Source organism: Podarcis liolepis (genome assembly GCF_965112155.1).
Source record: "Podarcis liolepis genome assembly, chromosome: 8".
Lineage (NCBI taxonomy): Eukaryota > Metazoa > Chordata > Lepidosauria > Squamata > Lacertidae > Podarcis > Podarcis liolepis.
This window is the reverse complement of record NC_139560.1, coordinates 2,295,349-2,320,964: the sequence shown is the minus strand read 5'-3', so window position 1 is coordinate 2,320,964 and position 25,616 is coordinate 2,295,349. Positions and strand designations below refer to the sequence as shown.

The following is a 25,616-nucleotide window of genomic DNA, read 5'->3' as shown; positions in this document are numbered from 1 at the left end:
GGTCTTTCCATACCTTACATTCATTTCCTTGTTTTCCTGACCTCCTCACACCTCCCTTTTTTTGTATTCCAATTCACTTAGTTAATTCAGCAATTTCTTTCCCTCTTTGTTTTTATCTTAGTCCTTTAGCATAATATATTATAACTTTGGATTCTCACCTGTTAACAATCCATTTTTACATACCGCTTTATAACATTGCTGCTTAAACCACTTAACTTCATTCTAACATCATTCTAACATTCATTAATTTTACAATATTTCTGTAAATAGTCTTTAAATTTCTTCCAATCTTCTTCCACCGACTCTTCTCCCTGGTCTCGGATTCTGCCAGTCATTTCCGCCAATTCCATGTAGTCCATCACCTTCATCTGCCATTCTTCCAGAGTGGGTAGATCGTGTCTTCCAGTACTTTGCAATACGTATTCTTGCTGCTGTTGTGGCATATAAATAAATTAAGGTCTTATGTATATAATAAAGGTTCATAAATGTACCAAGCAAACACATACATAGATATATAGGCCACATGTCTGAAGCTGCACAGCAGAGCAGCCATGGAGCCATTTTGACTCCCAGGCTGCCCAGGTGTTTTCTCTGCAAGGTCCAATGGAAGAGCCGCCCCCATTGTCTTTTCCTTCACAAATCCTGTCTTAAGGGGTATGTCTGTGTTTGAATAGGATGAGCCTGTGACCTGGCTCAGGAACTAAGTATTTATCATTACAAAAGACTGGCCAGGCTCCCCAGGGTATCCAATCAAGTAAGCATTAACAGGTAACCTGCCAGACAGGAGATAAACAACGCACTCAGATTTCTGCTGTAGACCGCCTTTTCTGAGATGTAGATATGATGTATCTGGAGGGTGGTCTTGAGCTACACTCCTTCTGTGATGTATGTATGTTTCTGGGGGTGGTCTTGGACTCCAGGGCAGGGAATTTAAAATTTCTATGAAAGGGCAGGCACACCTTTGTTCTGGGTCCTCCTCCTTTTCCGTGTGTGAGGGAAGCACCCTGTTGCAACAGTTCAATAAAGACCAGGCTTACAAGCTGCTTTGCTTCTCAATATTCTCCGGATGGCCTCTGTTATTTTCCCCGACTGATGGAGAACCTGCAAAGGACTCGTGTCCCCCATAAGGGAATAAGGGAAGATTTTCGTTTATTACAGTACGACAACAGGTTTACAGAAAGATGATCCACTTTTCTTTTTGGAACAACTCACTTTGTAAAACCATTCACAATATTTTCTTTTGTTTGAAACCTGATTTGTACATTTGATTTTTTTAAAAAATTAAAAATATACTCTTATTATTTTATAGAATAAATAAATGCCCAACTATACAAGCAGGAATTAAAGTAGAGGTGCAGATGTCTCCCTTTGAGAATGCTTAGAAGAGCTTATATGAAGCTGAAGACCTGCATAATTTTAGAACAGGGATCCGCAGCAGCAAAAGCAAGGAAAACTCATTTCTTGGGGCAATGTAATGTTAACACATGTTGAGCTCCTGTTTTTTGGAACTCATTGTACTATCACCTGATATTAGATACAGACCCACAGTGTTAATTTTTACACATGTACTTCCACAGAGTAAAGTAAAAAAGGTAAAGGATCCCTGAATGGTTACGTCCAGTCAAAGGCGACTATGGGGTTGTGGCATTCATTTTGCTCTCAGGCCGAGGGAGCTGGCGTTTGTCCACAGACAGCTTTCCAGGTCATGTGGCCAGCAGGACTAAACCGCTTCTGGCACAACGGGACACCATGACAGAAACCAGAGCAGCACACGGAAACACCGTTTACCTTCCTACTGCAGCGGTACCTATTTATCTACTTGCGCTGGTGTGCTTTTGAACTGCTAGGTTGGCAAAAGCTGGGACAGAGCAACAGGAGCTCACCCCCATTACGTGTATTCAAACCACTGACCTTCTGATTGGCAAGCCCAAGAGCCTCGGTGGTTTAGACCACAGCGCCACCTGCGTCCCACTTCCACAAAGTAATGTGCCTTAACTCATGCCAGCTATCACAGGCAAACAGCACAAGGCAGGATGTCTCTCTGAAACATGAATGATATTGAACCGATGGATTCAGGTTACAAGAAATGAGATTCTGACTCGACAGGAAGAACTTTCTGAGGGCAAGAGCTGAGGGTAAGAACAGTGGAACGGACTCCCTTAGAACTCTCCACCCTTGGAGATTTCTAAGAAGTTGGATACCCATCTGTCGTGTATTATTAACTGAGATTCCTCAACGGCCTTTCCAACTCTATGATTCTCTAATTAACACTACAGTTGTACCTTAGAAGTCGAGTGGAATCCGTTCCGGAAGTCCGTTCGACTTCCAAAATGTTCAAAAACCAAAACGCGGCTTCTGATTGGCTGCATGAAGCTCCTGCAACCAATCAGAAGCTGCGGAAGCCCCATCGGATATTTGGCTTCCAAAAATAGTTCACAAACTGGAACAGTCACTTCCCGGTTTGCGGAGTTCGGGAGCTAAACGATTCAAGAACTAAGCTGTTCAAAAACCAAGTTACGACCGTATTTCAGTTTGAAGTGAGTTTACTAGCTAATTTGAGAGCACCAATCACACCATTTTCATCGATCTCTAGAAGCTGACTCAATGAGTTATGTGTGGCCTTTAGCTCATGACCTTTGCCACTACATTTTATATCTGCAGAACAATAAAAGGAATTGCAGGTGTTGGTGCTAATTTCTACTATTAACACCATTCTGTCTACAACCATACGTGAAATAAGTAAAATAACCAAGCAAGTATTAGAAATCACCCCAGAATTGGCCCTACTAAACATCTTCCAAGACAACAATGCCCATTTACACCACAAAGAACTCTTAAGCCACCTACTTTCAGCAGCCAGAAGCATCATAGCCAGACACTGGAGAGACCTGTCAGGAGTAAACATGGACCAATGGTACTAAATAGTATGGGAAACAGCTTACTAGAAAAATTAACCAATAAACTGAAACTGACACGGGGACAAATAGAAGAAGACGCCTTCACCCCGGTATGGCTCCCCTTTATCACATACACAGCCCAACAAGACAATGACAAAAATCCACCAACAGCATACAAATCAATATGGCTAACCTGATCCGAAACACCCACCCACCTCACTCACACACGAAAACAAAGACGACCACAGCCAACCACAAATGAACAGCCACACCCTAGGCCAACCCCAACCTCTCTCACCACCAAAGGAACACAAGCGAACAGCAGAGATCTGCACAAGCAACGCTGACACCAAACCCTACATATATTAAGTAAAATAGAAACATCACCACCCCACCCCACTCATCTTTCCCTCCCTCCACCTCTTCCCCCCTTTTCTTCCTAACGTTTCAACAAATGAAACTGATTTGTAAAAATGTTACATGGGGGGGGGGGGGGGATACGAGAGAGAAAGACATTGCACACACTTTTGTAAATCAAGAAAATCTTTAATAAAAGAAATAAAAATAAAATAAAAACCATTCTGTCTGACCAAACAGTGACCTTTGCATCTCGCTCCCATTACTCCTCAGTAAAGGAAGCTAAACTGGAAAAGGGAATTTTTGCACTGCATTTATTAATGGAGAAAACAATTGACAGAGCGCAGCTTGACTTCTATAATTGGCATTGCCGACAGACTTTTACTACACGGGTTTCATTTTTTCCTCTTGTGGCTGCGATGCTTGCCTTCATGTCTGAAAGAAAACGAGAAACATCATTATGCAAGTCTTTAGCACTCCCGATACAAAGCGACCCAAATCCCCCAGAAATCTACCCTTATTTTCCATGAAGACTGTGACTCAACCTTTCTATCCTCATCCCCATTGAGATGAAGCTGAGATACACAGCACTGCCTCCACTTCCATTCCTTGTTACTCTTGCATCACACAAACTCCACCCAACAACTGTAAATATTCTGTTAGTAAGATATTTTAGGTATGGGTATCATGGAACTTTGAAGTGTCAGGCATAGCCCTACTGGCTTTAGCCCAAACGTAGCAGAGTTTTCCTGCACAGCGAGGAAGCTAGTTGCAGCGGTAATGACTAGTCAGCTAGACTCAGAATAACTATTTACAGGATTTATTAAAAGGAAAAAATAAAACCAGCAGAGTTTCTGCATACAAATAAAAGCAAAATAAATCCTCTCTTTCTTTCTCTCTCTCTCTCATAACCATACACAGCACTTCTAACTCCTAACACACCTCACACCAAACTGAGCTAACAATCCCTTGATAACAGAGTTGAGTGCTGTTCGTTAACCAATCAGAGTGAGTAGTTTCTAGGTCAAGCAGACCTGGGCTTTCTGCCAAGAGTAAATTGACACCAGCTTGAGTTAATTGGTGAAGCTAGAATCTGCAAGTTTCCCACGAGAACCAATTAACAGAAACTGAACACCCCCTCACAGATTCTGCTGAACAATTAACACCAAATACACCTATGTAGGAGATCATTTTTCCAGCAAACCTAAACCCTTGCACATTCGCTTGTTCTTTATCTTTGCCAATGGTTTAGTTAACACATCTGCTACATTTTCTTCACTTGATACATAAGTACAGGTGATTACATTGTCTTGTACACAGCAACGTACATTTTGGTATTTTACAGAGATATGTTTGGAACGCGATTTGAAACCCTCTGTTTTACTTAAGGTTATACAAGCTTGATTATCAATGTAAACTTGTACTGGTTCTCCACAATTTACATTTAAATCTGCCATCAAATGCTTGAAATAAATCACCTCGTTGCACAATTCACTCAATGCGGCGTACTCTGATTCCGTTGATGACACACTTACAACGTCTTGCTTGCGTGACCGCCAGCTGATTAAAGCTCCACCGACCATTATAACTAGTCCTGTGACAGATTTTCTATCCGGCAAATTTCCCCAGTCACTATCACAGTAGCAACTCAACATTTCATCCTCTGAAGAATTTAATTGCAACATATAGCCAATTGTCTGTTTGAGATACCTCAGAACTTGTTTTACCCCTTTCCAGGCATTTAGTGTGGGTTTTGAGACCAATCTACTTAATATGCCTACTGCATAGCTAATATCAGGTCTGGACCACTGTGCTATATACAATAAACTTCCAATTACAGAGTGATATACATCAGGATGTTCAAATTCAGGACTCTCATCTATGTGAAGTGTTTTTATGAAACCTGGATCCATAGGCACCACTGCCCCTTTGCAATCCTGCATCCTGTATGTAGTCAGTAGTTGTTTAACTTTGTTCTGCTGACTAATTAGGCAGCTGCCATCTTGGGCCCAGCACACTTCCAACCCTAGATATGTCCTAACCGGCCCTAAGTCCTTCACTTTGAACTTACTGGACAATTGCTTGGCAAACCTTTTAGTTTGTTTATCTGTTTTGCAGGCATACAATACATCATCTACATAAATCAGACAAAACTCTTGATCACTGCCTGTACCACGTACATAAACACAATTGTCAGCTGTACTCTGCTTGAAACCAAATGACACTAAAGCCTCATGGAAACATTTGTTCCAAGATCTTGCAGCCTGTTTGAGACCATATAGAGCTTTGTTTAATTTTAACACTCTATTGGAACCTGTCTCATAACCAGGCGGTTCGGCTAGATACAGGTCTTCTGATATTGATGCATGTAAATATGCAGTCTGGATATCAAAATGGTTTAACAGGAGTTTTCTCTTTGCTCCAAGCGTTAAAATCAGCCCTACACTGTCCCCCTTAGCAGTAGGGGGAAAAGTCTCATCATAATCTTTTCCAGGCCTCTGAGAATATCCTTGAGCCACTAAACGAGCTTTGTATTTGTACTCTCCTGTCACCAGAGGTTTAAGTTTGTACACCCACCTGCAGCCTACAATCTTTGCCCCCTCAGGCGCTGCTACTGGTGTAAAAACCTTGTGCTCATTCAGAGAGGACATCTCTTCCTCCATTGCCTGTTTCCAGCGCTCTGCCTCCTCTTTTGGTAACTTTAACACCTCCTGAAAACTCTTGGGTTCTGCACTTACACTAAACACATTTGCAGTATCAGGAGAAAAACGCACCGGAGGCACTCCTTTGTTTTGTCTTTTAGATCTTCTGGGAGAAAATTTTTCTTCTGACCCACTTTCCTCCTCAGAACTACGACCTCTCTTTTGTTGCTTAGCAACTGGTCTTTGGCTAACTCCACTTTCTTGAGAGCTCTTATCTGAACTTTCCTCCCCCTCAGACTCTGATTCTCTGTGTCTACCTTCAGAGTCATGGAGCTCTTGGGAAGGTTCAAACCAAACCTCAGTATTGGCATGTAGTCTCTCCCAGCCACTATGTTCACAAAAACTGGCATTCCTGGAGATCACAATGCCATTTGTCCCTTCAGCAAAGCGGAAACCTTTTCCCAGCTCCTGGTATCCCACAAACACTAACTGTTTGGTCTTAGGATCTCCCTTCTTCCTCATTTGCTTCGGAATTAATACCCAGGCTTTTGATCCAAACACATGCAAATGGTCAATTTTAGGTTTTTTCTGAAACAATTTAAAGTATGGGGTTGTACCTATTGTTTGATGAAAGAGCCTGTTTTGGAGATAACACGCGGTGAGCATGCTCTCCCCCCAATAAGACATGGGCAAATCAGCATCATCAAGCATGGCAAACATCATATTTTGTAAAGATCTGTTTTTTCGCTCTGCAACGCCATTCTCCTCTGGGGAAAAAACGTTCGTTTTTCTATGCCCAATGCCACGCTTTTGTAACCAATCTTTAAAAGCATTTGACATAAATTCGCCACCTCTGTCCGTCTGAATCCTTTTGAGTTTAATGGACAGAAATCTTTCCACAGATGCCACCCAGCCTTTAAACTTAGTGAACACGTCACCCTTATTCTTCATGGGAAAAACCCAAGAATAACGCGTGGCGTCATCCACAATTGTTAGTGAAAAACGCGATCCACCCCTGCTTACAGCAAATGGACCAATTACGTCCATGTGAACCAGCTGTAGCGGTGACTCACTAACTCTGTCACTTCTGGGGTAAGAGACTCTGTGGGTTTTAACCTTTTTACAGACATTACAATCAAGGTACTTGTTACAACTCTTTAAATTACCCCCATCAGCCAATTCAGACATTTTTAGTACACTTTTCCAGCAAGCATGCCCCATTTTCCTATGCAATAAGTGCACACAGTTGTCATGTATAGCTTTGTTATTCACTGCAGGCTGAGATTGACTGACTACTGCTGCAACTTGAGATCCTGCTTTAAGCCAAAACAAGCCTTCCTCTGACTTAGCAGTGCCTAAAATCTCACCAGCCTTCTTAATAATGCAACTGTCTCCTTCAAAATACACTTTAAACCCAGCTTTTAGCAAACAATCTACAGACATCAGATTGCTCCTTAACGAAGGCACACAAAGTACATTTTGCAGGCATTCACGAAGACAAGGAACAAAAACTGCACCCCCCGAAATCACTTCGGAAGTACTTCCGTCTGCTAGAGCCACCTGGCTGCGCTGTGCTGAGTTCTTGGAAACAAACAATTCATCTGAATTCACGATGTGGCGAGACGCTCCCGAATCGACCACCCAGACCGCTTGTTTCTCATCAGCAATCTTGACCTCGCCGGTCACCAGCTGAGCCGACTGTTTTCGTTTGAAGAATTTCTTTTTACGCTGCTGCTGCTGCTGCTGATCTCGTCTCTGCTCCTGCACCGGCAACTGAGACTTGACCAACTCCGGACATTGTCGTTTTAGATGCGCTGAAGACCCACATCGAAAACAACGCCTAACAGCAAACGCTGACTCCTCACCGGTACGCTGCTTTTGCTCCACCTCTGGCACGGCATGAGAACTCCTTCCAAACCGCCCACCAGTAGAAGCCTCTGCAGCCAACGACCTTTCTTGCCTCTTCTGCCATTCTTCAATCAAACGCCCAGTAACGTAACTGACTGATAAATCACGCTCCTGTATGCCTTCTAGAGACAAAACTAAATTATCCCAGCTTTCCGGGAGAGAACTCAAAATAATAGCCACCTTCTCCTGCTGGTCTAACGCACAGTCTCTTTCCTGAAGCGCAGCAAACTTTAACTGTAAACTGTGTAGGTGTTCCTGCATTGTAACCCCAGGCTGTAACATTGCCTTGTACAATGCCTTGCGAATGAACAGCTTGGAAACCGCTGTCTCACGCACATGGAGTTCTTTAAGTGCTTGCCACACACCTCTAGCTGTCTTGATTCCCCTCACATACGGCAACTGGGAATCTTCCAGCCCCAAGACAATTGTGGCCCTTGCTCTTTGGTCTTTATCGAGGTCTTCATCATCAGGCTTCGTAGGAAACTTACTCACCACTTGCCAGAGACGATCCCTCTGCAGCACTGCCTGCATACGTTCCGACCACAGCAAGTAATTGGAGTCATTCAGACGCTCAAAAGCCATCTGAACTGGTTGTGAGGCCATCTTGAGAGCGATGTCCCTGGAACCCGGAACCAGCTACTCACGACCACCGAGAGAGAAAACAGGAACCACAGCACCCAGCACTCACACGCTGCAGCTGTTGTCCTTGTATCCGCTGCGTCACCAGCTCACCACAGTCAGGAACCAGCCAGAGAACAACAACTTCTGGAACTACTGGAACCAACACCGTTGATGCTGACACCACCACAACTCAGGCTGGCAGCACAATGCCCATAACCTCATGGAACTTTGAAGTGTCAGGCATAGCCCTACTGGCTTTAGCCCAAACGTAGCAGAGTTTTCCTGCACAGCGAGGAAGCTAGTTGCAGCGGTAATGACTAGTCAGCTAGACTCAGAATAACTATTTACAGGATTTATTAAAAGGAAAAAATAAAACCAGCAGAGTTTCTGCATACAAATAAAAGCAAAATAAATCCTCTCTTTCTTTCTCTCTCTCTCTCATAACCATACACAGCACTTCTAACTCCTAACACACCTCACACCAAACTGAGCTAACAATCCCTTGATAACAGAGTTGAGTGCTGTTCGTTAACCAATCAGAGTGAGTAGTTTCTAGGTCAAGCAGACCTGGGCTTTCTGCCAAGAGTAAATTGACACCAGCTTGAGTTAATTGGTGAAGCTAGAATCTGCAAGTTTCCCACGAGAACCAATTAACAGAAACTGAACAGGGTATTCCCTTTTTGGCTATTCTTAGGCCAAGCTACATATCACACAGAAAATCCATTTTAACCCAATTGCAACTGCAGGAATTTGAACTTGCTTTCGGCTGCACGGAGGTAAGTTTTAAACTCTTTGACAGCTATGCCATTTAGAAAATCGCTCCCAATTCCTACACAAATTGCTGTTTGCACCTTAGAGAGAGAGAATATGGTATTTTTCTCCAATAGGGCAAACTTGCTTTGAATTATTTTTAATGTTGTTTTTCTTGTTGCAACCTGCCTTGCAACCTTGGGATGAAGGTCAGGTAATAAATACATTAACAACAACAACTTATGGCTGGAGCATGGTGTACGAAATTTTGAGACACACACACGAGATAGGTACATGTATTTGAAAGGTAAAGGTAAAGGGACCCCTGACCATTAGGTCCAGTCGTGGCTGACTCTGGGGTTGCGGCGCTCATCTCGCTTTATAATAATAATAATAATAATTTATTATTTATACCCCGCCCATCTGGCTGGGCCTCCTCAGCCACTCTGGGCGGCTTCCATAAAAACCAAAAATACAATAAAATATCACACGTTAAAAACTTCCCTGAACAGGGCTGCCTTAAGATGTCTCCTGAATGTCAGGTAGTTGTTTATCGCTTTGACATCTGCTGGAAGGGCGTTCCACAGGGCGGGCGCCAATACCGAGAAGGCCCTCTGCCTGGTTCCCTGTAGCTTTGCTTCTCGCAATGAGGGAACCGCCAGAAGGCCCTCGGCGCTGGACCTCAGCGTCCGGGCAGAATGATGGGGGTGGAGATGCTCCTTCAGGTATACTGGACCGAGGGAGCCGGCATACAGCTTCCGGGTCATGTGGCAAGCATGACGCTTCTGGTGAACCAGAGCAGCGCACGGAAACGCCATTTACCTTCCCGCTGGAGCGGTACCTATTTATCTACTTGCACTTTGACGTGCTTTCAAACTGCTAGGTTGGCAGGAGCAGGGACCGAGCAACGGGAGCTCACCCCGTCGCGGGGATTCAAACCGCCGACCTTCTGATCGGCAAGTCCTAGGCTCTGTGCTTAACCCACAGCGCCACCCGCGTCCCTTGCACGTATTTAGGATAGTGCAATAAAGTGCATAACATGTGCCTTAGCCTTGAAGAGCTGTGCAGATGTTACAGACAAGTCTAGGAGGGGTAAAATAAAGAGTATCTGAACGAACAAAACACCAGCTGTCGGGCAAAACTGTTGGGTTAGGTCTGAACTGGGGATTTAAGCAGTGCTTAAGCAATAGACGGTGTGACAGGTAACTCGCATCTTATGCTTATTTGACATATGCAATCTCAGCTTTGTGTGGGTGGAAGGAAGGAAGACTGGAGAAAATCCACTTTCCATTTATTTATTCTCCCTGCAATTGCAAACTTACCCAGCTTAGGGAAGACGGTGCAAGAGCTCTAACAGCGTCCCAGAGCCCGTGCATCTCCTTCCCCGAAATTGGGTAAGCAGATCTCTACCTTGCAAGGATTGGGGGGGCAGATCCAGGGGTTCTCGGCTTCATGAGCTTTTGCATTTACGTGTGGATCCCAGGAACCAAACCCTCATGTGAGATAATAACAATAATAATAATAATTTTTTATTTATACCCTGCCCTTCCCGGTTCAAAACCCAGGCTCAGGGCAGCTAACAACAAATTTAAAACACTGCCGAATTAGATGGTTTATCAGAAAAAATAAAGAATAAATCAAAACAGGAATTTGTTTCTAAATGGGAGGTTTTCAAAGAATATCTGAAAAATAAATATAGTAGTTTAAATTCTGTTGCAGCATTCGAGGAACTTCAGTGATAGTTGCTAGGTAGATAGAAGAAATTAGATTTATTGAGAATAAGTTTAATTATGAAAAAAAATGTGTATTGGCAATACATAATATGAATTTGAAATATGGAATAGACGGGAAGTTGGGTCTTTAGTGTTAAGACCAATAGATGTTTTATTGTTTGCCAAGAAAATTATGTGTCTTTGGTTATTTTTGTAATTTGTGTGTAATTTGGTATTTGTGTTTTTGTGTGTTTTTTTCTTGTTGTATAAATAAATAAATACTCAAAAAACCCAACAAATTTAAAACACTTAATTATAAAAGCAGCATAAAATGCAGTATAAAAACATGAATAACAATAAAATTCAAAGTTCAGAAATCAATTAGATAATCCCCAGGGCTAGCTGGTTGAATTGGTCCTACTTGGGCCAGCGAGGAGACCAGGGGAGAATTACCTGTGGGGTCTCAGAGCGGGTAATCTTCATAAAAAGGGGAGGGGGAGGGAAGAGAAGGGAAATAAAAGATCAGGCTGAATTCAAATTAAAGGCCACACGGAATAGCTCTGTCTTACAGGCCCGACGGAAGGAGGTTAAATCCTGCAGGGCCTTGGTCTCCTGGGACAGAGCATTCCACCAGGTCGGAGCCACCACTGAGAAGGCCCTGGCCCTGGTGGAGGATAGTCTGGCTTCCTTAGGGCCCGGGACCTCTAAACTATGATTATTCATGGACCTTAAGATTCTCTGCGGGTTGCATGTATTTGCAAGCCACTCTGTGGCACGTTCAGCTGAACCTTGATATAATGTTTGATGAACACGGTGCCAATCACTGGAAGTCAAGAGACCAAGGGCAGTACTCGCCTCGCTTTTTTCCTTCGGGACTCCTTGCCTCTCTCTCTTCCCCGACTCCTTTTCCGTTTGCCCGGACTTCGGCTGGAATTCCTCTTATGGCGAGAAGAATCAGCATCCTTTGAACTTCCACTAGACTGTCTTGAGTCAGCCGAGGTAGACCTTCGCTCTTCTTTTCTAATAAAGAGCGCGGGTGCATAATTGCTTTATTAGAGTACAGATCATTTAATTTAGGGGAAATAAACTGCTATGTCTGTTTTTGTATGGTCAGCAAGTCAGTAATTAATAATCTGGAAAAGATGCTGACTTGGTTAACAATCACGTTTGCAAAATACTGCAGCCTTGTCTTCCTCTGAAAAATTGCAAAACACCTCCTTACAACGGGAGAGAGATTTCCCCCTAGCACAACATATGAGCCCCAAACCATTTTCACCAGCATGGTATATCCCTCAAATCACAATGGGGGATTTAGTGGGAAGAGGAGGAGAACATTTTTGCTGCACAATCTTGTGTTTGCCACTCGCTGTGGAAGAGAGGAAAGTTGTAAGTACCATATTTTTCGCCCCACAGGACGCACTTTTTCCCCTCCAAAAATGAAGGGGAAATCTGGGTGCGTCCTATGGGGGGAATGCAGGCTTTCGCTGAAGACTGGAGAGTGAGAGGGGTCGGTGCGCACCGACCCCTCTCGCTCTCCAGGCTTCAGGAAGCTCTGCGCAACCCTCGGGAGACCGGCTCCGAGGGTTGCGCAGAGCTGCCTGCAGTCCCCAGCTCAGCACAGCTCTGCGTGGCCATCGGGAGCGGGGCGCTAAGTCCCGTCCCGCTCCGGATGGCGGCGCAGAGCTGCCTGAAGTCCCGGGATCAGCGCAGCTCTGCGCGGCCACCAGGAGCCGGGGGCGAAGCCCCGCCCCGCTCCCGATGGCCGCGCAGAGCTGCCTGCAGTCCCGGGATTCATGAAACGGTGGGGCATTAGTGCACAAAGAAGGGGCAGCACAGCTGATTTCTGGAAGACTCCTAAAAGTCCCTGAACTCCTAGAGATAGAATATCAGAACTGTAGAGTTGGAAGGGACACCGAGGGTCAACTTGCGCAGGGGTCAGCAACCTAAGGCCCATGGGCCACAAGGGCTCTATGGGGTTCGTTTATGTTGGGATTTCAGTTCCCACAAGCTGCCAGGAAGTAGCAAGAGCAGCAAGGTTGTTGACATCAGGTAATGTCTCTCAGCGTGAGAAAGGAAGTCTGAGCCAGTTCTCAGACAGTCCTGAGTGTAACTGGGGCGGAGTTTCAGTGAGTCCTTCCGCTTCTGGATTGAAGCAGTGTTGAGTCACAGACTCTGATGCTGGACTGCTCAGAGAGCACAGACATGTGTGTTTGTGTGTACAGTCGAATAAAGTAGCTGGAGACTACAGACTGCCTCTTTCTTCTGTGATGGATTGCCAGGAGAAAGTGAGTGTGCTTCTCTCAAAAGGGAGGAGTCACTTATTAATGGCCTCTCTGGACTGAGGAGGATTCCTGGGTTCCAGCCAGAGAACGACCTCCGGATAAATGCCCTGGTGGATCTGGGACCTGGCAAGCCTCCTGGGCGGCCCCTGGACCCCCGCCGCCCGATGGGGGGGGGTTGGCTCCCGTGCGCCGCACTAAACCGGTGCGGAGCAGAGCAGGGACCGCCTTCCGTGACGCTGGCCAGCTTCCCATTGGCTGCAGGAAGCTGCGCACGCCTCCTCCGCGCCGAAAGGAGCGTTTGCGCATGCGTGTGTGCGCGCAGTCCGGCCCACCGTGGCGTCTGCGGGACCGTGAACAGGCCCAAGCCACAAAAACCTTGCTGACCCCTGATCTTGCACAACCCCCAGCAATGCTGGAATTACAGCTAAAGTATTCCTGAGGGATGGCCACCCAACCTCTGTTTAAAAAGCTCTGAGGGAAAGTGTTCCACCTTCTGAGTGTTAGAATTCCTGCTCCATGACTGCAGTCATGGGATTTTTGTCTATCACATGACGGTATATGTTTTGACTCCACAGAGTGGGAAGTGGTGGAGACAGGATGTTTGTGTTACTGTGTTCTGTGAAGTGGGACTATTGTCCTTTGTTCTTTTTTCTCTTTGCTGTCTGATGCTAGAGAGAGAGGGAGCCATCTTGCAGCGCTCCGTGTGTGTTTATATGTAAATAAAATAGATTAGCCAAAATGCTGAGTTGCCGAGGTCTGTTACGCAAGGTGCGCAAACTCTGCGGATCCCTAAGTGTGCCGGTCTCTGTGGGCATCGGTCGCTGTGATGTTCGGGCTGAAGAAAGCTTTGGAAGCTGCCGAACAATCGACCAGGAGGGAGGGAACACGCCAGTCGGGCATGTGTCTCTGCCAGAGTCCTACTCGAGTGTAGGCTGAGCTCCTGACACTGAGGGGGTCAAACAGCTCTTAGTGTCAGAAAGTTCTTTTCCAGGTTAATTGGAATCTCCTTCCGTGTAATTTGACTCCCTTCCACCTCGTACAATTCCTGTCTTCCAGAGTTGACCTGGCAAAGCTGCAATCCTAAGACCATCTGCATCAGTTCACAAGGTACCAGCGTCCCCGCGAGTGTTTTGTAGCGACGGTTCCTACCTCCCTGCAGACTTAGAGGAGTTTTCGTCTTCGCAAGATTCTGCGTTCCTGTTCTCCTCCTGCCAGTGAGCGGCAAGCTCCTCCATGTGCACGCCAATCACATCCCTGATCACCTGGGCAGGGACCACAGACAGGAGTGGAAATCAGGCAAACGGTGAAATCTCAGCTGGGCAGGAGAGCTTGCCAAACAGTAAGGTGATCGGACGCTTCCTTAAAATGCACATTTATAAGGCAGCTCAGCCTAAAACATTGGGTATACTAGAAATCATAAACCACTTGAGTTTAATAAATAAAAAATTATTTTTTATACCCCGCCCATCTGGCTGAGCTTCTCCAACCAAATATTAAAATACAGTAATACATCAAACATTAAAAGCTTCCCCAAACAGGGCTGCCTTCAAATGTCTTCTAAAAGTTCAGTAGTTGTTGTTCTCTTTGACATCTGGTGGGAGGGCGTTCCACAAGGCGGGCGCCACCACCGACAAGGCCCTCTGTCTGGTTCCCTGTAACTTGGATGTTTTGTGCCAAATGAGAAGTGTTTTGATTCCTGCAAGGATACCCACCGTCTCCCTGGAACTCACCTCTGTGTAGGATTTCTTGGTAATGTGGACATTCTTCGCTCTGTAGGACTGACGTCGCCTTTTATAATCCCGCATCTCTGCGAGAATTTCAAGGTGGGATTTTGGACCTTTCTGACCGTCATCTGAAGTCAAAAGAAGAAGAGGTTATTTTATTGCATTAGAAACATCAGCTTTAATTCACAGATGGTGTACAATATCTGTGGAGGTAACTTCACCAGACATGCAGCAGTATGTCAAGGAGTGTTGCACCGGCTTTCCCTGACCTTTTGCCTTCTTGGCTAGAAAACAGGGTTTTCCCCCTGACCTTTTGTCCTCTCACAATTTTTTTTAAAAAATTTTTTTATTGATTTTCCACATTTATGACAAATATAACATATAATACACACAAAAGAAAGCACATTACAATACTAAAAGAAAATAAAAATAAAAATATAAACACTTATTACTTCTAGAACCCATTTTAACTTTCATTGTTATCTGACTTCCTCAAATCCCCTCTAACTGAATTTCATTCTATCACCTTGTAACAGTTTTCCAAAATCCCCTTTCTAATAAAATTAACTCCTTCAATTTACTATCTTCTTCTCTTTTCAATTTGTTTGTTAGACATTGGCTGGAGCATGACGGGGGACGCAGACGTAATCGAGTATTGGGGGGAACATCTCAGGGAAACACCTGCTAACACGTGTATTTGCTAATGCTGGAAATGTGCTTAGATGGAAATACATTAAGTTCAGGGCGGTTTCACTACTGTTTCCAATTTTTGACTTCTGCTAATAAAAGGAGCCGCGGCAGAGCTAGCTGGCAGCTTGCTTGGAGAATGCTTGCCAGCTTGCTCACGCACAGCTCACCTGCATCCAACCTCCTGTCGTCTCCGTTATTCCTACAAATATCACTGGGGGAAATGGAAGAAAATACAACTTCAAAAAGACCGAGATAAGGTAAACGACTCGACTGTAGGCGGAGAGATCTAATTCAAGCAGGGGGACCCGCCTGAGCAAAAGCGTTCCAAATCCGACCCCACGTTTTGTGACTTTCAAATGTCACGCAGAGTACAGCTGTAACGGTTTCCCCCTGACCTTGATTGATTTTTGCTGCCAGGTCTACGAAGAGATCGCTGTCATTTTCAGCCAGCTGGGATCTCGACCTCTGCTTCTTCGTTTCCGCGAGGACGTAATCGTAAATGGCCAGGCGGTCGGCTTGGGTCAGGTCGCAGACATAGCGCTTGTGGTTCTGTGGGACTTCGACGGGCAGGAAGGAATAGGCACCTGGAGCATTCAAAACAGACACATGATCTTGAATGTTAGAAGGATGTTGAATAGAAACTAAGCGGTTTCCAGCTGTAATGCTTTAAGAGATATGAAAAAAAAAAAAGGTTTCACAAATGGGTAAAAGTTTAATGGTAAGGATTTGCTGAACTAACAAATCGAACTGGAATACAAAGAAGGGAGGTATGAGGAGGTCCGAGGAAATAAGTGTATGGAAGTTATGTTATTGAAAATTAATGTGTGTTTTTAACTGTTTTTTATTTTGTATGTGTCAGGGGTTTAGGAGCAGAAGCACGGGCAAGGGAGGAAACAGAGAGCGAAGGGGAGGAGGCAGAAGAAAAGATGAGTGACGACGACGACCCGAGATCTCCTAGTCTTTCCAGTGAATCAGAGGATTCACAGAAAGGAGCACCAGTGGCGAGGGCAAGGGGGGAGTCTAGGGGGGCACCCCAGGAAGACAGAGCCAGAGAGGACTCAGGGGGGAGCAGCTGGAAATCGGGACCAGCGTCACCGCCAGGAAGCAAGGAAGAGGAAGGGAGCCAGGGGGGAAGCGCTGGCAGCTCACCACAGGAGGGAGGACATGAGTCAGGAGTGGCCACACCTCCACAGGAGGGAGGACATGAGTCGGGGATGGCCACACCTCCATCGGGGAGCGAAGAAACGGTTGAGAGGAAAGTGGAAGGTTGGGCGCGCGCGCCAAGTTCAAATGCAGAGGAAGGCGGCGCAGTAAGCAGCCCCGAAAGAGAGCCAGGTCCTAAAGCCCGGCGCAAGGAGGCAGGAGGGTCTGGGTCAGCGTCAGAAGAATCCCGGAAGGAAGAAGCCCCGGGGGGTAGAGGGACCCAGAGGAGGACAGTCAGGAGGAAAAGGTGGAGCAAGGCTAGGATATTAAGTTGGTGCACACAGGGCGGAGACTCAGACGGAGCTTCGCCGACCTAGCTACTAGGCGTAGAGTTGCGCGCAGCAGCGTGAGAATGGAAACTGTAATTCAATAAAGACTTTTACTTAATGACCGCTGGCTAGCGTGATCCTCTGTGAGCTAGGATCTTCAAGCAGCTCTGACAGTATGTTTATTTTTCTTTTTTCTTGTTATATCTTAAAAACTTTCAATAAATATCTTTTTTTTAAAAAAAACAAAACAGACACATGATCTGAAGCGGAGGGCTGTGAAGAACACACGGAACTCGTGACGCAAGAATCAATGTACTGTACTATAAAATAAGACAGTACTGTAGATGATTAAAATTAAAATTAATTTTCTTACTTACTTGCTCTGATGAGAGTCATTGTTTGGATGGGGGGGCTTTTATCCATTTCCACAGTCACACAATCAAGCAATCTGTAGCTGAACTGGGTTCCACACAGTCACAAAAACAAATCAACCAAAAAAGCTCCCAAAACAAAAACGCAAAATAAAGAGCGAAAACGAAAGCGCCGCCAAACTTAATCCGTTCCGGAAGTCCGTTTGACTTCCAAAATGTTAAAAACGAAGGCGCAGCTTCAGATCGGTGCAGGAGCCCCAGAAATAATAGCTGACAGCCTCATCGGATGTTTGGCTTCCGGAAAACGTTTGGAAACCAGAACACTTACTTCTGGGTTTTTGACGTTTGGGAACCAAGGCGTTTGAGAACCAAGGTAGCACTGTATGTACATTTAGCAGAACTAATAATGCTGGGTGGTTCAGAGTCTGGTTCGCTTCCATAGATCAGGCTGCATGTCAGCCAAAAGGGAAGGCTTATATAAGGAATGACTGAGCCTCAAGAATATAAGCGTTTTCAGGGCATTCCAAGAAACGGAGATAAAATGGGAAAGCCAGAAATCGCTGTATAAAAACATTCTCCTGCATACAAGCAGACAAGAGCCAATAGGAACCAAGGATGAGTGTCCCTTCCAAATCTCTACTTACCTGAACCATAACTTGCACTCTCTTTAGCAATGGCTTGTTTAATGATGTCAAATTGCAGATTCTTGTCTGCAGCAAAATAAAGGAGGACATATAAGAATGCTAACTATATTTAGGACACTTGGAAGTCTAAAGACAGACAATTCAATCTGCAATACCCAATATACATTAAGCAGCACCTGACATGGTTTTAAAAGCCATTCACATTGTGAGATCAGAAATTTTAATTATGCAGCATATAAAAAAAGATTTTCTAGACCTGTTTCCCTATGGATATCTTTAATATTCTTTAATATTTAATATACATTTTAATGTATTTTTAATCTTTGTTGGAAGCCGCTCAGAGTGGCTGGGGAAACCCAGCCAGATGGGCGGGGTATAAATTAATTTTTTATTATTATTATTATTATTATTATTATTATTATTATTATTATTATTATTATCATCATCATTATTATTATTATTATTCTAGGCTCCTTGGACTAAATGATCACGAAATCAGTGAACAACATAGCACCCAAATTTCAGATAAGCTATTTGTCTTATTTATAAAAATAGCTGTTTTTATAAATGTGACTCCTACCCACAGAGGTCATTTGGGCTTCTAAGGACACAGATGTATCCAGGAGAACCACCAAGCTATGTACCTGCCCTTTCAGGGGGAGCACAACCTATCCAGAACAAGGAAATAGGCCTATCTTTCAAGCACAGAGACCACCTACTCACAGACCCTCAATTTCCCCAGGATTCAAACTCAGTTTATTGGCCCTCATTCAGTCCACAGCTGTACTGACACACTGGCCCAGAGCTTGATTATTCTGCTAACATACAATAAGAACCATGTCGGCTGTGCAATATTTTACTTTATATTCACTGCCACATTCGCACTCACCCATCTGCACGCGAGGGATCTTTGCTTTCTCAAAGAAAAAAGCGGAATCGTACATTTCAGCCTGCAAGACAAAAGGCAAATAAAAGATGAAGCCGTTCAGTAATCAGTGATTGTCACCAGTGGATATTCTCTCAGCTACAGAAGTGGAACAGAACTCAACACTCTCCCCAATGTGGCTAATCCAATCCTCCTCATTTGTATGTAGCTGTCAGGGAACTGCCATCGGAGCTAGAGGCGGAGGGAAGGCTCCAGAGGGATGCCAGAGAGGGTCCCCGTAGGGAGAGGGGCAGCCCATCTGCTGGGGAAGGAAATCAGCGTAACACCAGTGGAGAAGGGGGGCAGATGGGGGAATCGGAGAGGAGGCTCCAAGACTCCTCGCCGGAGACCAGCGGAGAGAGTAAGGGTCCTCCGCTGCCCACACCCTCCCTGCGCAGAAGGCTTCCGCGCAGGGAGACTAGGCGGAGACTAGGCGTCAAAGAACTTTTGTGCTGGAAGAAGTTCAAGAAACGCCCACTGACGGATTCTGCCAGCGACTGAGACAGTCACGATGCTGGAGGCTGCTCAGTCAGAAAGGGTTCAACCAGGTAACCTAGCCAGGAGTGGCGGCAACTTACGCACGAGCAACCCCTAAACCCATTACAGTAGCGTTCCCAAAGCAAGGAAGGATTGGACTCTGATTAACAGAATACACAGGAGGCTTGAACCAGCAAAACTCTGGGAGGAGTGTGTATAATAAGAATTCCTCTCCACGCCTCGGCCCAGGTCGTTTTATTCACAAAAGAACTTTTTACACAGTGTTTGTAAGAATCAATCAGATTTCCTCTGAGGATTTCAAAAAAAACCCCACGTGGGACAAAGTTAAAGTTAAAACTACAAAGAAACTATTTCCTACTTGAGCATGCATAGTAGTCCAGAGTAAATAAAATAGGAATAAAAGGAGGAATGCATTCAGCAAAACCCCAGAGGTCATAAACAGGAATAAACAGGATGGCAGTATTTGCCATCTCCTTGTGAACTCTCTTCCTGGCCCTTAAGATCTATCTAAAGTTTAAACTACATCAAAGCTACCTATCATCTCTATGTACTGAGGATGCCTGATGAAGCAACTGGCCTGTATTTCAGAATGCTCATATGTGCCTGTCAGGTGTAGAGAAAGCAAATGGCAGAGGTGGAGAGGCTTGTGGGATTCGATCAGAAATTATTGTCAATGAATCAAACCCAGTTGGCACAATGCAAAATCACCTCCTAAATCCGAATGCTTGTGCTGATTTGAAAGTTCTTGGCTCTAGTAGAAACATTAGTACATTAATAAATACTAACACATTACTTAAACTATGCCATTTATTATGCTGAACCTAAGTTGCACATTTCCCCCCCCCCATGCGTTTTTCTTCCTCTGCTTTGCAAAGCAACCTTCAGTTCAATGTTTGAAGAAAGCAGGTTCCTCGAGAAACGAGACCAAAATAAAGGCAGAGTTTGTATAACATTCAGATTTAGTTTCAAACTGAGCTTGAATTTTAATCATCATCTCATGCGAGTTTTTAAAAACTCGGTTTTCTTTCATCCTATTCTGAAGAACACACCCTGGGTGCCAACTTCCGAAGTTTGAAAAATAGGAAGCAACTATTGTTTTCGAGAAAAACTAAGGCGTTTCCCTCCCGTTCCAGAATATGAAGAATCCCCACAAAAAGGAGACTAGCAAAGAGTATTACCTCCTCCTCTTTGGAATAATCCAGTTTTCTCAGCCTACAGGACACCATATGCTTCTCCAGGGAAGATTTGGGCATTTGGTGGTTAGGATCATACGGGCAAGAAACTCGCTCACACTGGGGGGGAAACAAAACATTTTATGCGTGAAATTCAGCAGCAAGACTCCTTCAGAAAAGCAGACAAACTTGATAGCAGATCAGGAATTCAAAAAACCTTTCCTTGTCTATCTCTTCTCTCAATATTAAAACTATCAGACAATTTAACGTCACCAATTAGCTTCAAGATAGCAACCCAAAAGCCTCTGGTAAAATAAAAACCCTCAGATCTGGAGCTGTGAGAAAACTAAAAAAAATATATCTGGGGATGTGTCCATGATGAGTTAAAAAAGATGTTTAAATTATCCATTGAAAAGAAGCCAGAAGCGTATCTGCTAGGGATTTTGGGAAAGGACATCCCACAAGATAAAAAAAGTTATTTTTATATGCCACAGCAGCAGCCAAATGAGTATTTGCTAGAATTTGGAAAGGAGACAGTATCGCCACAAAAGAAGAGTGGATAAACAAGCTATGTGAATTCATAGACCTGGCTAAATTAACAGCAGCCATAAGACACCAGACAAATCAGAAACTCAGGTTGGAATGGCAGTGTTTTGAGGACTATATGAAAAAACACTGTTCCAGGGATAATATGTTGATATGCATAGACTAAGTATGTAAAGTTGATTTTAAGAGACAATTGAAAAAATCAGTTTTGGATTGGAATGAATAATATGTATGGGATACAATGATAATAAGATTCTAATATATAAAGAAAGTCGAATTGAGGTGGAGGGAAGTCATACAGCTGTAACCTTAAGTTTATTTCTTTGTATTATTTCATGTCATAGCAAGTTTCTAGAGACTACATTATGAGTCCTTGGAAATTGTATTTCTAAAGGAACTTTTGTTTGCATTACTAAGTTTGTTATGAATTTAAAAAATCATTTTAAGTTAGAGTTTAATAATTATTTCACTATTAATATACTTCTTCTAAGTTGTATTTCACTATTAGTATACTTTTTCTTAATTGTATTTCAGTTCAACAATCACTTTGATGAAATACATAATTTGTTGTGTGCAAATGGCTTTAGATACCTATCAGGTCCACAAATCACCATATAGCATATATTCAACACAAAAAACAGCAACAATTTGTTGTTGGCAAAGGACAGCTGGACATAGAAAGGGCCCCATTACCTTCAGTAGCACAGGGCTTCATCAAACCTCAATGACAAACTCCCCATGTGTCTGCTGGACTGCATAACCCAGAGGTTGGCAACCTAAGGCCCATGGGCCAAAAGTGGCCCAAGAAAGTCGCTTAACCGGCCCATGAGCCGACCCTGAACCGAGCCACCTGCTCGGCGAGTCCCCATGAGCTACGCTAAACCGGCACAGTGCGGCCCAGGGACTCTCTTCCACGGCACCGAAAACTGCTTCTGCGCATGCCCAGACACCGAAATTTCTTCTGCGCAGGTGCGATTTCCAGCATCTGGGCATGTGCAGAAGCGATTTCCAGTGCCACGGACATGCAGACGCGATTTCCAGCATTGCGCTGTGCTGGTACAGCCCACGGAGGATCGCCACAGGAGTGATCCGGCCCATGCCAACCCCTGGCATAACCTATCATCCATGACCACTGACTGGGGTGATGGGTTTTGGAATCCAAAAGTCTCTGGAGGGCCACAGGTTCCCCATGCCTACTGAGAAAGGGGAAATGAATGGGCATATGACCTGTTCTATGTGTGCTCTGCGTGGGGCTACCTTTGAAGGTGACTCGGAAACTACAACTAATCCAGAATGCGGCAGCTAGACTGGTGACTGGGAGCAGCCGCCGAGACCATATAACACCGGTCTTGAAAGACCTACATTGGCTCCCAGTACGTTTCTGAGCACAATTCAAAGTGTTGGTGCTGACCTTTAAAGCCCTAAACAGCCTCAGTCCAGGATACCTGAAGGAGCATCTCCACCCCCATCGTTCAGCCTGGACACTGAGGTCCAGCGCCAAGGGCCTTCTGGCGGTTCCCTCGCTGAAGAAGTGAGGCTACAGGGAACCAGGCAGAGGGCCTTCTCGGTGGTGGCACCCGTCTCCTGCCGGATGTCAAGGAGCTTCAATCTTCCAATATACCTGAAGGAGCGTCTCCACCCCCATCATTCTGCCCGGACACTGAGGTCCAGCTCCGAGAGCCTTCTGGCGGTTCCCTCCCTACGAGAAGCCAAGTTACAGGGAACCAGGCAGAGGGCCTTCTCAGTGGTGGCACCCACCCTGTGGATATCAAAGAAACAAACAACTATCTGACATATAGAAGACATCTGAAGGCAGCCCTATTCAGGGAAGTTTTTAATGTGTGACATTTTAATGTATTTTTAATCTTTATTGGAAGCCACCCAGAGTGGCTGGGGAGGCCCAGCCAGATAGGCAGGGTACAAATAATAAATTATTATTATTATTATTTATTCCACTCTGTTGTAATCTTACCGGGTTTCCAAGCCACACAGCGAAGGGAAGAAGCATTTTCTTCTCAGGGTTCTCTGTGCCAGCAGCCATGCTCCGTAGGGGCAATCCTGGCTCAATCTGATCCAAACTCAGGTGACTTTGTGATGAAGCAGTGCCATCCATACTCCTGCCAAAAAAAAGGTCCCATTTTTATCATTCAGTGGAGTTGAGAGAATAGAGCAAAAGAGCAAAAACGGTTTAGGCCCAAGATATCGGAAGGACGTCTGGCTTCCATGGGTGTACCAACACGGTCAACAGCACAGCGAAAGATGGGAGAGTGGACATCTGACCGACTGTTAAATTAAAATAATAATAGCAATAATTACTATTCCTACCCACTCTTCATGCAAGGTCCCGGGGGGGTTGCAAACAATCTAAAACATGTTACAAGCCCTGCAGTTTTATAAAGGTACATATTTAAAGTAGTAAATTAAATTAATTTGGAATATGCAGATTTTTTTTTTTTAATTAAGGAACTGTAGAAAGAGGGGGTAGTTTTGAAATGTTAAAATGACTGTAAAATTATTGAAAGGTGTAAAATTTAAAATCATAAATAAAAAAATAAAAAATGTTACATTTTTTAAAAACAACAACCCCGCAATTACAAAAAAATATATACAACCACATATACAATAATAAATTCTTCTTCTTCTTCTTCTTCTTCTTCTTCTTCTTCTTCTTCTTCAAGGATGGTTCCTGAAAAAAGACTGCCATTAAGAGGGCAGAATAGCTTGGCTGGAATGTGTCAATAATAATAATAATAATAATAATAATAATAATAATAATAATAATAATAATAATAATAATAATTTTATTATTTATACCCTGCCCATCTGGGGATACGAGAGCCACTTTCAAATATCTCAAGGGCTGTGACCTGGCAGAGGGAGCAAGCTTGTTTTCCCCTGCTCTGGAGGGCAGGACTCGAACCCAAGACTTCAAGCTTCCAGCCCAGGAATAACTCTCTGCTTGGCACTGGCATGAAAATATGTTATATTTTCTATTTAGGCGGTGGGGGCTTTTAGGCAGAGCTTGGCTGGCCCCCTGCCATGGAGGCTTTAGCTGGGATCCCTGTATTGCAGGGGGCTGGACTAGAGGACCTTTGGGGGTCCCATTCCTGCCCTACCGTCCTCTGGTTCCCGACTCACCTGGAGGCTCCTCTGCCTGGCAGGAACAGGAAGCGGGCTGGGCTGACTCACCATGGAGTTCGGCGGGAGAGACGGGCCGTCCGGATGTCCGAGGGCGGGACTTCCTGGCCGGGCGGAAGTAGGATCTGCAGCCAGGAGTCGACATGGCTGGTGATTCAGCTGTGCGGCTGCAGTTGTGACCGGGCGCTGGTGCTGGGGACGTGGTGCTTTTATTACAAATATCTATGTGTTTCAAATGTAATATACATAAAGGACTGATGATGATGATGCTCGACAGAGAGGGCTCCTTTTTAAAAATATATTATTTAACTATGCCATTTTGAATTGTTACTGATATTAATGTTGTATTTTTAGATTTTGATTTACGTGGAAATTGTTTTCCATTTGTGTACCTTCCATTTGTGTACAATTTGTGTACCTTTTGTTTTTTTTTTAAATGATATTTATTAATATTTCACAAACAATAAAAACAAAATCCAACATTTAAACGTTTAAACATTTAAACTACAAAAACAAGACAAATAAAAATACACAGTAGAAAAACAGTTGATAGAAGAGAGGAAAAAAAAGAATAAAGAGTAAGAACAAGGAGAAAAGCTTTTGATGTGTTTTATTTATTGTTTGTGACTTTTGTTATGTTGGTAATTACGTAAATCTTGTCATGTTGTAAGCCGCCTTGACCATTGTTTTAAATATGGAAAGGCGGCATACAAATAAAATTATATATATATAATTTAGTGTGTGTATATATGTGCATCATGTATGAATACATGTGTCAGGGGTTTAGGAGCAGAGGCACGGGCAAGGGAGGAAACAGAGAGCGAAGGGGAGGAGGCAGAAGAAAAGATGAGTGATGACGACGACCCGAGATCTCCTAGTCTTTCCAGTGAATCAGAGGATTCACAGAAAGGAGCACCAGTGGCCAGGGCAAGGGGGGAGTCTAGGGGGGCACCCCAGGAAGATAGAGCCAGAGGGGACTCAGGGGGGAGCAGCTGGAAATCGGGACCAGCGTCACCGCCAGGAAGCAGGGAAGAGGAAGGGAGCCAGGGGGCAAGCGCTGGCAGCTCACCACAGGAGGGAGGGCATGAGTCAGGAGTGGCCACACCTCCATCGGGGAGCGAAGAAACGGTTAAGAGGAAAGTGGAAGGTTGGGCGCGCGCGCCAAGTTCAAATGCAGAGGAAGGCGGCGCAGTAAGCAGCCCCGAAAGGGAACCAGGTCCTAAAGCCCGGCGCAAGGAGGCAGGAGGGTCCGGGTCAGCGTCAGAAG

At 44.6% G+C, this 25,616-nt stretch overlaps 1 protein-coding gene and 2 long non-coding RNA genes across 3 annotated transcripts in view; 1 reads left to right on the top strand and 2 right to left on the bottom strand.

Annotated features, from left to right (window-relative positions):
* Positions 1-1,008, bottom strand: part of LOC310713272 — a 204,401-nt gene extending 203,393 nt beyond the window's left edge. Inside the window, exon 1 of the long non-coding RNA XR_014529173.1 lies at positions 689-1,008. This is a non-coding gene — a long non-coding RNA (uncharacterized lncRNA). The remainder of the gene's footprint in view (positions 1-688) is intronic.
* Positions 1-25,616, top strand: part of LOC310713254 — a 182,265-nt gene that overhangs the window by 46,719 nt on the left and 109,930 nt on the right. The window lies entirely within an intron of this gene.
* SNRNP48 (small nuclear ribonucleoprotein U11/U12 subunit 48) lies at positions 3,423-24,484 on the bottom strand. Its single transcript, XM_083516939.1, has 10 exons — positions 24,350-24,484; positions 23,184-23,328; positions 20,672-20,785; positions 18,960-19,020; positions 18,071-18,136; positions 15,979-16,167; positions 14,900-15,021; positions 14,319-14,431; positions 11,743-11,907; positions 3,423-3,689 (listed from the first exon to the last, which is right to left on the bottom strand). Exons 2-10 carry the CDS (start codon positions 23,322-23,324, stop codon positions 3,650-3,652), a joined length of 1,011 nt encoding a protein of 336 aa, XP_083373065.1. The 5' UTR covers positions 23,325-23,328; positions 24,350-24,484; the 3' UTR covers positions 3,423-3,649.